The sequence below is a fragment of the Trachurus japonicus genome, chromosome 4, assembly GCF_045865225.1.
Source record: "Trachurus japonicus isolate A0001 chromosome 4, Traja_1.0".
NCBI lineage: Eukaryota > Metazoa > Chordata > Actinopteri > Carangiformes > Carangidae > Trachurus > Trachurus japonicus.
The window spans coordinates 22,801,597-22,814,335 of NC_140910.1; the positions used below are offsets into that span (position 1 = coordinate 22,801,597).

Consider the following 12,739-nt stretch of genomic DNA (forward strand, 5'->3'; position numbering starts at 1 on the left):
TCACGACAACCCTTCTTTTAATAATCCGATGTAAACAGTCATTCTTGTTTCCAGCTATGTTTTACTGATGGCTTATGGATCGTTAGTTGATCACTTGACAGAAGCTTTATGGTCTAATGTTGTAATATTGCTTTTCTTGGCTTGATATTTAATATATGGGCCGTTAGATGACAATGAATTCAATTAATTCAAATCATTTTTGTTCATGAACAGTGATTATTTACAGCTTTACGCCTGTGTCCGTTCTAACACCCAAAAGACGTCCTGCTAATCTATTTACTGCCAGAAACTTGAAGTACATCCATTATTACACTGTTTTTACAGCGTGAGATAGGGGGTTGGTGGGACGAACTTGTCTTACCCATTGAGTCCCTCTCTTACATCCTGAAAACGTATGGCATCGTTTACAGCTAGATCAGCCAGCCCAAATGAAGTGCTCTTGATTTTCTTTCACATATAATTATGCATTCAGTTTCTATTTAAACCGAGGTGTGATGGTGATATGGCATTTTGAAGGGGCTGTGAATTCAGTGAGGATGTGCAAGCATAGGGCCAAACCCCCAGGGTCCCCTCTCCTGCACGCCTGGGGGGGTTCTCTCCTTCACACAGCCTGCTCCGTCACTCACTGAGCTGGTTTCTGAGGGATCACACAGCTGTCTTAAATGCAGCTCTGTCTTTGCATACTTTACCCACATGGTTTTTGTCTTTCCTTACACAGTCAGCAATTTGTCAGTATACCTTGTTTATTCTCAGTGATTGACAGTATGAATTGGTTTCACTAAGGAATAAAGGGGGGGGGGGGGACTAAAAAAGAGAGAGGGGTAGTGTGTGGCTGGTGGTCTTTTTTGCGACTGTTACCATGGCTGTCTCACTCTTCTTTTATCATTGAAATTGGAGTTTATCTTTTACAAGCTTGAGTGGAATGTTTTTGTTTTTCAAGTGATTATTAGCATCCTCCTTGGCTGCCGTCTCGGGCTGATGAAATGAGCACATCAAACGGCGCTGTGCACTAACGAAGCGGTGCGGGCTGGCTGGCTGGCTGGCTCCTGCCTTTTGCTGTAAGGCACCTGCTGAAGTGACAGGCTGGCAACAAAGGGTCCCTTTGCCACAAGAGAGTCGTCAGTGCCGGTGCGGAGCGGGCAGGACAATAGAGCAAGAGAGGTGGCCTGGGCTTTCAGCCACGTGCCAGCTTGTGTCGACAAAACACAGGAGCAACAGAGCACGGACGGAGGGGAAGGGGAGGGGGGCGGAGGGGAGAGGGGAGAGGGGAGAGGGGAGGAGAGTGGCTGACACCTGCATGTGCTTGAGTTCCTTTTTCATTGGTGGTGGACGTCTTTACTATACATAGCGGCTGAGGATGCAAAACGAAAATTTGAGATACAAATGTGCAGGTGTGCATGTACAGATGAAGACAGAGGAGAGTCCATGGTTGTTAATGGGATTAGTGGTTCATGGAAGGTCAGATGATGTGTTTATTTTTTATTTTCCAAGGGGCTGCAGTAGGTGAAATGTACACGCACCAGAGCAGAGCACTGTGCTAGTTTGTTTAGGTTATGGGGGGAATAAATCAATTTAGGCCTCACATGAAGCCCATCCTATTTGTGCTGCGCTATTTACTTCTGGAGTGAAATAATCATTAGCCTATAAAAATGTGTGTGAAAGTGAAAAATGTAAAGAAGCGCTATAAATAGTTGGCAAGCAGCATTATGGATCACTGGCCTTGTAGCGTCCCAATGGACCTCATGGTTTTCTTTGTCTTAATTCCCTTTTTTCTTATCATTTTGTTCTCTTGCATTTGCTGGAGAAGCTGAAGCATACACACACACACACACATATATATGTAAATACACAGCAGAATCATCACAGAATTAATTCATTAACCTGTTCCTTGGTGGGGTGAACTCTGTTATACCAAACCAAAGTCACAAACACATCAATGCACACACCTTACCTCTGAGTTGGTATAAACCAACCGGGCTGCTACATCAACTGGTTTAAGTTAGTTGTAGAGGCAGCATGTCAGCGTCTGTTTGCCAGTTTGTAACAAGTAAATGCAATTAAAACAGCCAGATGTTGATGTCAGTTTGTTTTTCAGTGCATATCTTAATTAGAATTATTCAATAACCAATTTCAGGAAAGCCGTATCACGAAATGTTTGCTTATCTTCTGTTAATAAACCACAACAGTAACTTCAGTGTTATTAGAGTTTTTGTACAACATTGACGTCTGCATTGGCCTCACATCCTTTTTTTTTTTGCTGTAGTTGGAAAAGCCTAAAAAGCTGCATTTAGTTTGATCAGATGCATTGATTTGTACATTACGCTTCCAACATACTGAGAAAACTAGACATGTACATACTTTGTGCAGTCAGTCAGAAGGCACTCGGTCATTAATCCAGCCATGTTCTGCCTGTTGAATAATGGATCCTGTTTGATGTCCCTGTTGTTGTTTGGGGCGTCTATCTTGACTATTTGAGATTCTGTAATATTCTCATGGCGACTTGCTCCCTGATTAACTTTGTGCTTTTGTAGCCAGATTTGTGGAGACGGGAAAAGTCTAAATGGTCTGACTCTGTAGTGTGTTTGGCTCGCTTCGCAAAGCCTATTTTCAAAGCTTTCTCCTTTATCTTCATGTTGTGTTTTTTTTTTCTCTTTTAGATTTAGAGACAATAAAGTTTCCTCTCTTCATTTCCTATTCCATCAAGTCTTGTACCGTCTTACTCAAAGTCCTCAAAGACTGGCTCACATGCTGAGGTGTAATTGGTCCTCTCCCACTCTCAGCCTCTCTCTCGGCTCTTGGTCCAACGAACGCGAGTGCTCGCACATTTGGGCTAATGATTTTGAATAGTGATTAAAATGAATTGGAGAGTGCGCCCGCTTCTGTAGTATCCGGACCCCTCCATCATTAGTGGCTCTCTTTCTCTCTCTTCCGCTTTTTCTGTTTCTGTATCATCAGTGTTAGTCAAGCAGGGGTTTGTAGACGAGGCCTGGGGTGGGCTTTCATGAACACAGACTCAAAGATTTCTCCACTTCTTGTAATCATGGACACCACTCTTCTAGCACTTTTTACTGTCATCTTCTGGCTTCTCAAAGGTGCCTTTGATTCCCTCACATCCTACACCCAGGCCGGATAGTGTCACATTATATTTTTCCTCTCTCCTTTTTAAGTACCCCCCCCCGACCCCCCTCTCCTCACCCCCTTCCTTGCCCTTCTCTTTTCTCTCCTCCTCAGACCCTGGCTCATCAAGCGTGCGTTCATATTTATTGTCCTCGATCGGGAGCTGATTTAGCACTCTTCTTTTTGGGACCGCTTAATTCCAGGACCCATCCCCTTTACTTCCCCCCTCCCTCCCACTTTGCCTTGATCCACCTTTTTTATAATCGTCTCCCGCTCTTTGTTTTTCCCTCTTCTCCTGTTTTAAATGAATAATGCAGAAGGGAGGAAATGGGGATTAAAGAGGAGCTAAAGCCAGTGCCAACTTCTGTGGTGCACAGCTCCACACCGTCTCTCACATGACCAGGAGCACATCAGGGCTAACAAGCTTCTTTTTTTCCTCTCTCCTGGCATTTTTTCTCAGTTCTGCATCTGTCTTACTCTGTCCTACCTCATCCCTGCTGTGCCCTACTCCCACTCAGTTTTTGCCCCAGTTGACTGAAGATATGCTCTTTCATATCCAAGTTAGATGACTTGTTGTCCACCGTGTTTGCGAAAATCCAACTTGTGCATAGTGTATTGATATGTTGAACACTGTGAATGGCTTTTTCCAGGTGAATGCTTCAGTTTTATAGTATGTCTTGAAGAGAAGTTAAATTCTAACAACTAACTCCAATTTAATCCCATTAAATCCACTTTTAATTGATTAATAATTCAATCACTCTGGGGGATGTCACCAACTTTATGAATGTACAATACTAATGTGTGTCACAGGAAAAAAACTGATTTGAGGAGAGTAAAGTCAGGCTTCATGGAGATACCGCTCAAGCAGGAGAAACAACATTTATAAGTTTGATGTGTGCTGAAAGTGTAAGAAGAAAGAAAGCTGAAAAATTGCTGAATAGTCTTGTTTTTCTTTCCTCCTCCTGCTCTGCCTCACTCTGTTTCTGCCTTCCTTCGTGTATCATATAATTACCTACGTGTGATTGGGCCTGCTGTGAGGATGTCGGGCTGGAGTCTCACATTAGATGGAGCGCAGTGAGAAAATATTGTTTGTTTACACTGAGTGGTTGGTGGTCTGGATGGGAGAGTTTTTTTTTCTTCTTTTTCCTCAACAGAAAAACAACCATCAGTTTGTCTGAGAGAAAAATGGGGTTCTTGGTAGCTCACTCACTCGATGTGCTGTCGATCTCCACTATTTTTTATCCACAAAATTAATTCTGTATTCATACTTGCCAACCTAACTGTAATGGAAGAGTGGCTATAGATCATTCGTTCAACTTTTTAGTTTTTTCAGAGTTTAACAAAGCCCTATGATGAGCCTAAGATCTTCACTTCACAGCTGTGAGATCACTGAAACATCTAGATTAGTCTAATCTGAGACTTTAAATGTACACTTAATAATAATAATTTTAGGTACACACTATCTTCATATTCTGTGTTCCCATATTTTTTTTTTAGGTTTATTTGCAGCTGTCTTACACCAAAGCTCCACACAAGCATCTATGAATAGTTAGGGGATTTAGCTTTTAGCTGCTGCTGCCCCTGTTGCTGCCAAAATCTGCAGCCAGCCAGCCAGCCAGCCAGCCAGCCAGCCAGCCAGCCAGCCAGCCAGCCAGCCAGCCAACCAGCCAGCCAACCAACCAGCCACCGTTTCTCGTCCTCATGACAGAAATACAGGCTGACTGGTACCTTAAGTTTCCACTGCTGTTTGTGCCAAGCAAATGTTTTGGAAGTCAAAAATTCCCTCCTGTGTTGACGACAGGACCTTTTGTTGGGCAGAAACAATGGGAGAAACAGTGATGTGGGAGTTGCGGCGAGAGGGAGATTTAGAGTTAATTTGATGAAAGTTTTAATTTTCATGTGTTTGTTGGATTGTTCCACTCACTAGGACAAGGCTTTGCTTTTTTGTTTGGTTGCACATTACTTGAACTGTGTGGAAATGGGAGCCTCGATAGTGTGACTTTGCCCCGTTTACTCCACTTGATTGAGTTAGCTTCGTTAGCGGTGCCATTTGTTGGTGTGCGTTAATCTAACATGGCAGTCTTAATTGATCTCGTTAATGTGGGACGTGGGAGGCGAAAGAACGTCGGGGACCTCAGATGCCTCCTGGTTATTTTGACACGTAGACAGTCAGAAACAATAGAGGGTTAGGGAGAGGAGTGAGGGTGCCAGCCCCGATGTAACAAAACACACGGCTGAAGTGCAAAGAATCACAACAAGAGACAGGAGGGCTGGCTGGCTGGCTGGCTGGCTGGCTGGCTGGGGAACTTGTAAGTCCCCTGTGACACCAAAATCAAAATACCACAACACCCAGTTAGTCAGCCTCTTTCTAATAAGCCCCACTTTCACCTGGTATTCTGTTCCCTGTAACCAGGATGTTTCCAGATTATCTTAATAGGCCCTAAATATTAAAGTTGAAGTTCATATTTATTTATTCATGAGGGATACAGTTTTACCCATTTTATAAATAAACCTTAAAGAGACCCTGAGAAGTTTGCTTTTGGTTATAAAAGAGTCTCATATTAATGTGGATGAATCTATGTTACCCACAGTTGTTAATGTGTCCATTTTCGATAAATATATTGTTTTGTCTTTATAGTTAGTTTGATGTTATTATTTAGTGGTTGACTCGCTCAGCATTTCCTGGTTTCCTGGTTTCCCGGACGCTGCCCGGCGGGTCATGGGAATAACGCTGCAGCCGCCATTCTTGGTTAATGAAAACATTCTTGGCAAATGCTTTTGCTTTTGTCTGTCTTGCGCCGGTCCAAGAATTTCACTGTGCGCGCGGAGGCTCATGGGAAATGTAGTGTGAAAACACTTCCGCTTTCCGAAACTCCTCATAGTCCCTTTAAATATAAAGACAAATATTTGGCCATCAGGTCACAGTTCATCACTAGTGCCCTATAATGCTCTCTTTGTGTTGCTCAGTCAGAGACAACCTGTGTAGATATGCGTGATAACTATTGGTACAGATAATTGTCGGCAAGTACATAATGACATTTTCTTGATTTTGCAGATTTTCAGTCCATTTGCCCCCTGAGTTGATTTGAAACAATAGTAAATGTTAATTTTTGGAGAGTCATAATAACTGTTCTTGTTTTTGTTGTGATGACAGTAGTGATATTGGTTATAGGCAGAGGCAAACTATAATGTTAAATCATCTTTACTCACTCACCTCTCTTTACCTCAGTTGTGTATATAAACTATTAAAATGTTATTGGCATTGGTTATAAGAAGCAGTAAGTTATCTGTATTGGTGGAAAAAGGAGTTATCGTGCATCCTATAGTAGATATGTATGTAAGTAAGGAGAAGTGTTTTTTGTGATACTACTACTCACTTTTAATGCGTTATGTACATTATGTCGGTATCACTCTGAGGGACCCTAAAGGTAGCCTGAAATATCCTTACATTGTGTCATGGAAATGGTCAAAAAGTAATCATCATGAGTGGCAGTGTTACAGTTAAGCCCTGAAAGTCATGTTTTTTAATTATTTGTCTTTGTTTAAAAAGTCAAGAATGAGGAGTAAAAGATTCTGGGTGGGATATTTAACTGTGTTTTTCTAGTTTGCCTCTTTTGCCTCCAGTGGTGGATGCTTTTAAATCCTCATTATTTTGTAGACTCCCTTTAAAAAAAATTATCTGAATTGATTTAAACTTGTGTGAAACAAGCTTTTAATGTAAATTTCAGGAAATAATATTCCCAATATAGTCAGTGCAATCCCTGGAGAACTAGTGTTGTGCAAACACTTATTTTCATGATCTTCAAAGCTCACATGAAGGCCAGTGAACCCCCTGAAAGAAAAGCTGAACTAATCTAAAATAAACAATCACAGTATCGTTACAATACTTGCTTGCTCATGCGCACACATTGTATGTCATCTTACATACACATGAAAGCCCACATGCACACACGTACTTACAGCACCATTTATTTATCTATTTACCGCGGGTGTCTAATTAGCATTATTAACCTTAAGTGAATGGAGGCTCCTTTAGTGCAGCTCTCCTCTCTGTTGTACCAGGGGATTTTTAATTGGCCTGGGAGGTTTGAGGTGACAGAAACAAGACACTGTCTGTTCCTGACACACATATATGACACACCGACTGGCCTCCTTCAGTCTGGTGGAAAAAACGTGTGAATGTCCCACTGTGTATTGTGTCCTTTTACCCTTGTATGGAACTTAAATGTGTATTTCTCGATTTCTACATGCATGTACAGTGCTCTTGTAATTAGAAACATCACATGTAGGCAACAGATAGTAGCAGAATCGGTAAATCCCTTAACCAGAATCTGAATTGGCTAAATCAGCCATATGTTATGTTAGTAGTCCTTGGTCATTTCTCTCCCTCCTCCTGACTGAGTTTAAATAAGCAAGCTCTGGACTTTTTTCCCTACCTCTGTCGATAGCTTCAGCTTGTTATTGCTTCACACAGCGTTAGCTATTTCCATTTTCTCCGCAGGCACCTACTGCGTGCGCAGGTGCATACGGCTGCATGTGCGTACACACACACACACACACTCACACGTACACACACGCTCGCCCAAACATCACAGCAGATTCATGCACACACATTTCTTTAACTTAATTTTGTATACATGAAAACACTGTAGCTCGCATACAGTATTTATTTGCTTGCGTGTGGCATAGTTGCTGTTATGCATGCATTGTATCATGTGTAAATTATGGGTAAGTTGGTGTTAATTGTTGGATCATGTAACCACCTGATGTGAATTACAGTGTGCACTGGAAATGATCCTGGAGCATCTGTCAGAGTCTGAGCTCTTCCCACATATATGAGCTGAGAGGAGACTCTAAAATCATAAGCTAATTGCATGTGTGAAAATAATTTTTGCATCATACTTTTTTTTTTCCTCCAAAGATTTGTGTGAATTATTCATTCAGGTAACATTTCATATTATGGCACTGTCTGTTTTAAGTGCGGTGATAAGCCAAGCAACTGCTGGTGGAGATTCTTATGCAATTAGCTTGCTTCTAGGCTACATGCCAGAACATGCAATTATACAGCACCATGGCATACACTCATACCCAACACACTCACCTCTGTGTGGCCTATATTTTCTCAGTAAACAGAAAATGAAGTAGAACGGCTTAAATGCCGGTATAACCAGTAATTCCCAGGAAAGGCTCCTTGGAGAAATGCCAAGGAAATACAGAGCGGCATTATCTCTGCTTTGTTCAGATTAATATCGCTGCCTGCCATAGCTGTGCCATGCTGCAACTTGAGAAAGGACCCAGACAAAGAGTGTCAAATCCACAGGCGTTAACACGAGATCCAGTTCAGCTGTAACTGGACACTGCAGCAGCAACCAGCTCTCAGTAGTTTGGTGCTGAACAACAAACAACAAACATTTGGCCAGTTGACTGAGGTCATTATTTTCTGCTCTAATGTGTTACAGTATGAATGTTCTTTTTAGTTTGAGGGTTTTGTCTGATGGTCAGCGTTGAGTCGGCTAACCAGAAGTTCGATTTTTTTTTTGTCTTCTTGTTTCTTAGAGGTGTGAAGGATCAAGCTCCTGACACCATGGATATGGACACGCAGCCACAAGGACAGCAAGCAGCTGTGCCAGTGTTTCAACCCCAGGTAAACACACACACACAGACACACAAGCCAAACTGCAGACTAACTAAAATGCCATACAAAGTAGGGTAATTAAAATTTGTCAGTTTCTGGATATCTTGTCATACCTTTGATACTGAGGTACCGGTAAATCTCAATATTCAAGATGCAGTCAGCTTAATCTGTCTATAAATAGTTTCTGAATGTAATGTAAATGTACATAATCATCGTGATATATATATATATATATATATATATATATATATATAAACTGAAAATGCTGATATATATATATATATATATATATATATATATATATATATATATATATATAAAAACTGAAAATGCTGTGATAAAAGATTTTACCCGTGATCACACCTAGTGTTGTGTGCTTTCTGTCAAAGTATAATAATAAAGATGGTTGGGGTTACAGGTTGTTTCCCTGTAGATAATTGACAAGAGGGGGTATTCAATAATAAATGACGACATATCCCTTTATCCATTCATTGTTACCATACATTCTGATAAATAAATATTCTGTATTGCCCTTTCCCCCCCCCCCGCATCAGTCGAGAGATGTGCGTTTCAGTCCAAACATCCTTCACACCGCTGTGGCCTGCGTGTGAGATAGACAGCGGTGGATGAATGTTGAGTTGTTTCTATTGATCAGAGCTCTGGAGGCTGGCAGAGCCCGGCCTCCCCGCATGCTTCTCCTGGTTCAATACAACTCAGGTTTGCTCCGTGCAGATCTGGTCATTGTTGGATTTTAATACCGCCCTCCAACATCAGGCCCATTGATTTCTCTCCAGAAGGATGTTTTTGCCTCCATAACTATTGAATAAACTTTAAACAAAGAGGATCATCCATATGCCCCAGAGTAAATCTTTTTTTTCTTTTTTCTTTTTTTTGAGAAAGAAACAACACTAAAAATAGGCCTATACTCTCAGTTGTTGTTTTTCTTGCGTTTGCAAGGGCACTGCAACATTAACACTGGAATTGCCAAGGGGGTTAATTTATTCTAAGATTTGTAATTGCAAAATTAAGGATAATTGGGTTGCACACAGAGAAAGTCAGATAAAAGCTCTAATGATTAATTTGACTTAGGCAGTGCACCCCCACGCGTACACACACACACACACACACACACACACACACACACACACACTGGATCTTCTGCTGATCTCCCAACAGTTGATTATGTGTTATTGTTCGGGCTTAATGATTTCTCTCTCTGTTTTTCAATCTATTTCTAGCAGTTTACATCAGCGCTAATTCCAGTCCTACTTTTTTGTGTTGAGGATATTGGAAGCGCAGTGAACTTTCTCTGTGGCATCATCATGTTTTTTATTTTATTTTTTTTCCTCCACTCTCTCACGTCTGAACTGATTTCACATTTAGTGAGAGATGGAGACAGAGAGTCAGTTAGTATATGTAGATGGCTGTCTAGCCTGCATCCAGATGGGTGTCTTTCAACAAGTCCTCTATCTGTTTCACACTTTCCCAAGGTTCAGTCTGCTTGGCAGCACAGGGGGGAAAAAATCCCACCAGCCTCCTCCTGAAGAAATCTGAATTGTATATGTGATGAAGGATATTCTGTATCGCTTGCAATATCATTTCTCTTGGTTCCCGGAGGTATGATGCATATGCATTAGGTAAACGAGATGAGCTGGTAAGATGTGCATTTTTAATGGCGCATTTGCTCTTTGAGTGAGTGGGAGGGTTGGCGAGGAGGAGGCCCCCTCAGATCGGATTTTGATCGTCACTGCAGAGTTTGACAGACACGGATCTGTCTGCGAGCGCTGAGACAAGGCGGCGCGGTAGCGGAGCAGATTGAGAGGAGAGGAGCGAGAAGCACCTTTGGGGTGAATCCTGCTGGTTTGACTGCCTGGCTGCCTCAGTGGCTGACTGGCTGAGGATGAATATTGCATGGTGCCGTGCTCAAGGGGGCTGGTGACTGGTGAGGGTGGGAGAGAGCCCCCCTCCTCCTCCCTCCTCCCTCCTTCCCCCAACTGCTTACCAGTTGCTGTTTCTGCCTCTCTGTGTATCTCTCCCTGTCGCTCTTGGAGGCTACTGCCACAATAATATGACTAATTTTGTAAACATCGTTTACGTATGAAAACGATTTATGTCCACAGAGTTGTGGGGTTGTTGTGGTGGAGATCCTCATCCGTACTAAAGCATTCGAACAATAAGAGCAGAAATCTCTTCTTCATTCTGTTTTGGTTAGCAACACCTGATTATAGGGCTGGGTATCGCTACGAATCGATTCGAATCCGATTTACCAGATCCCGATTCGATTCAATATCAATTAATTTACAGTAAAATCAGTTTTAGTACCAATTTCGCATGGTTATTAAAGAGATTTTCACAGAACTAATGCTAATTGTACAAAGATCGGACTGTATGACTTTTGCTTTTACCGCGCTCTACCGTCATGCATGCACTCTTGTCTGTGTGTGTGAACGACAATAACGGAGAAAGAACGCTATGCGGAGATGAATGAACGGAACAATGTTGCGTTGGTCGAGCCAAAAGTAGAAAAATCTCTTCATGGCAGACATAATTTACTCGTGGTGGGCCGCCACAAATAAATGAATGTATGGGAAACACTGCATACACTCATAAACACAGCTTAGTGCGTGGTGTGATCAAGTATTACACTGTTTTCTCTGTCAATTGTAAGATGATAAAATACAGGACTGCCATAGCTTTTTTTTGCATCCAAATTTTCCTTTTCTGTGTTTCTCCTGTTCCTCGCTCATTTTGAGGATGTGGTGGATGTGGTGGATGCAGAGCCTGCCTGATACTCAACAGCAACAAACTCTGTGTATCCAAGACCTAAGTGGAGACCTGTGGAGTCAGTTAGCCCTGTCGCACGTCCTGTGATTCGCACGCTCTCATCGTGATCAGTGTTATGCATGAACATGCTAAATGAGCACTTTGAACAAACATGTTCATCTTTTAGTGAACGGTGAACTGACCGTGGTGTGAATGTGAACTAGAGCCCCCCCCCCCAGCTATGGTGTTTTGTTGTGTCCTGTTTGTGTGAGGCCTTGGCCGAACAGCTGATCAGAAGTGGTGAAGACCAGGGAAATGAAGGTTTAAGCTGCCTGTGTGTGATGGAGGGTTAGAGATGGATGGATAGGAGAAGGTTTTTTTTTTGACAAAGAACAGCTTAGAGCAGCCGGTTTATATATACTATATAAAAAAAAGATGAAATGATTAAGTTCTTTTTTAGGACTTTGAACTTAGCTCAAAATTCAAGATTGTGAGTTCATCTAATTTGTGCGAAATGAACTCAGAGCTGGTCCTTGTGAAGAGTGAACTTGCACGACACTGAAAGTGCTGAACTATACATTGTGCAGCCGTATTAAGTATATTGACATTTGAAGTAAGTATTCACAGGCCCCTCGGCTGCCACAGTTAAGGGCCTTTCACACCGAACGCGGTATGCGCTGCGCCCACCGCGAGGTACAGCGCAGACAGGCGCAGAGCAGGGCGGCAGCGCGTACACATGGCGCGAGTTGCTGAGCAACCGAACAAACAAGACAGGATTTGGGGGGGTATATGCAAAGATATGTTCGCCAGGAGCTACAAAACGACCGCTTCCAGGTGAACTTTAGCGTCAGGCTGAGCAGGGAGCAGTTTAACAGCCTGTTAGAGAGAGTTGGTCTGATCCTCAGGAGGATGACAACTCACTTCATGCATCCCGTCACTTTAACTGAACGTCTGGTCGTTTGTTTTCTCTCTGCAAGCGGCTGATTTTTTTTCTCTCCTATTGGACGCGCCGAGATGTCGTCACAGCGCGCTGCCCCCAGATTAAACATTTTTTAATTCGGGCGCAGCGCGCCACCGCGGCATGCGCCCACCTCGCGTGCCGCTCAGCTCGGCGCAGAGCCGTTCGCCGGTGCGCCGCGGTAGCACATACACAATGAATGGGTTTGCTGCCGCCTTCCGCCGCCTGCCGCGTTCGGTGTGAAAGGCCCTTTAAGGTACCAACCC

The 12,739-nt window shown here is 42.7% G+C and overlaps 1 protein-coding gene across 1 annotated transcript in view; it reads left to right on the forward strand.

The window, feature by feature from the left end:
• nek7 (NIMA-related kinase 7) overlaps window positions 1–12,739 on the forward strand; it is a 59,532-nt gene that overhangs the window by 13,747 nt on the left and 33,046 nt on the right. The window contains exon 2 of the mRNA XM_085774770.1: window positions 8,674–8,761. Coding sequence (XP_085630896.1) covers window positions 8,702–8,761 — 60 coding nt within the window. The 5' untranslated portion in view covers window positions 8,674–8,701. The remainder of the gene's footprint in view (window positions 1–8,673; window positions 8,762–12,739) is intronic.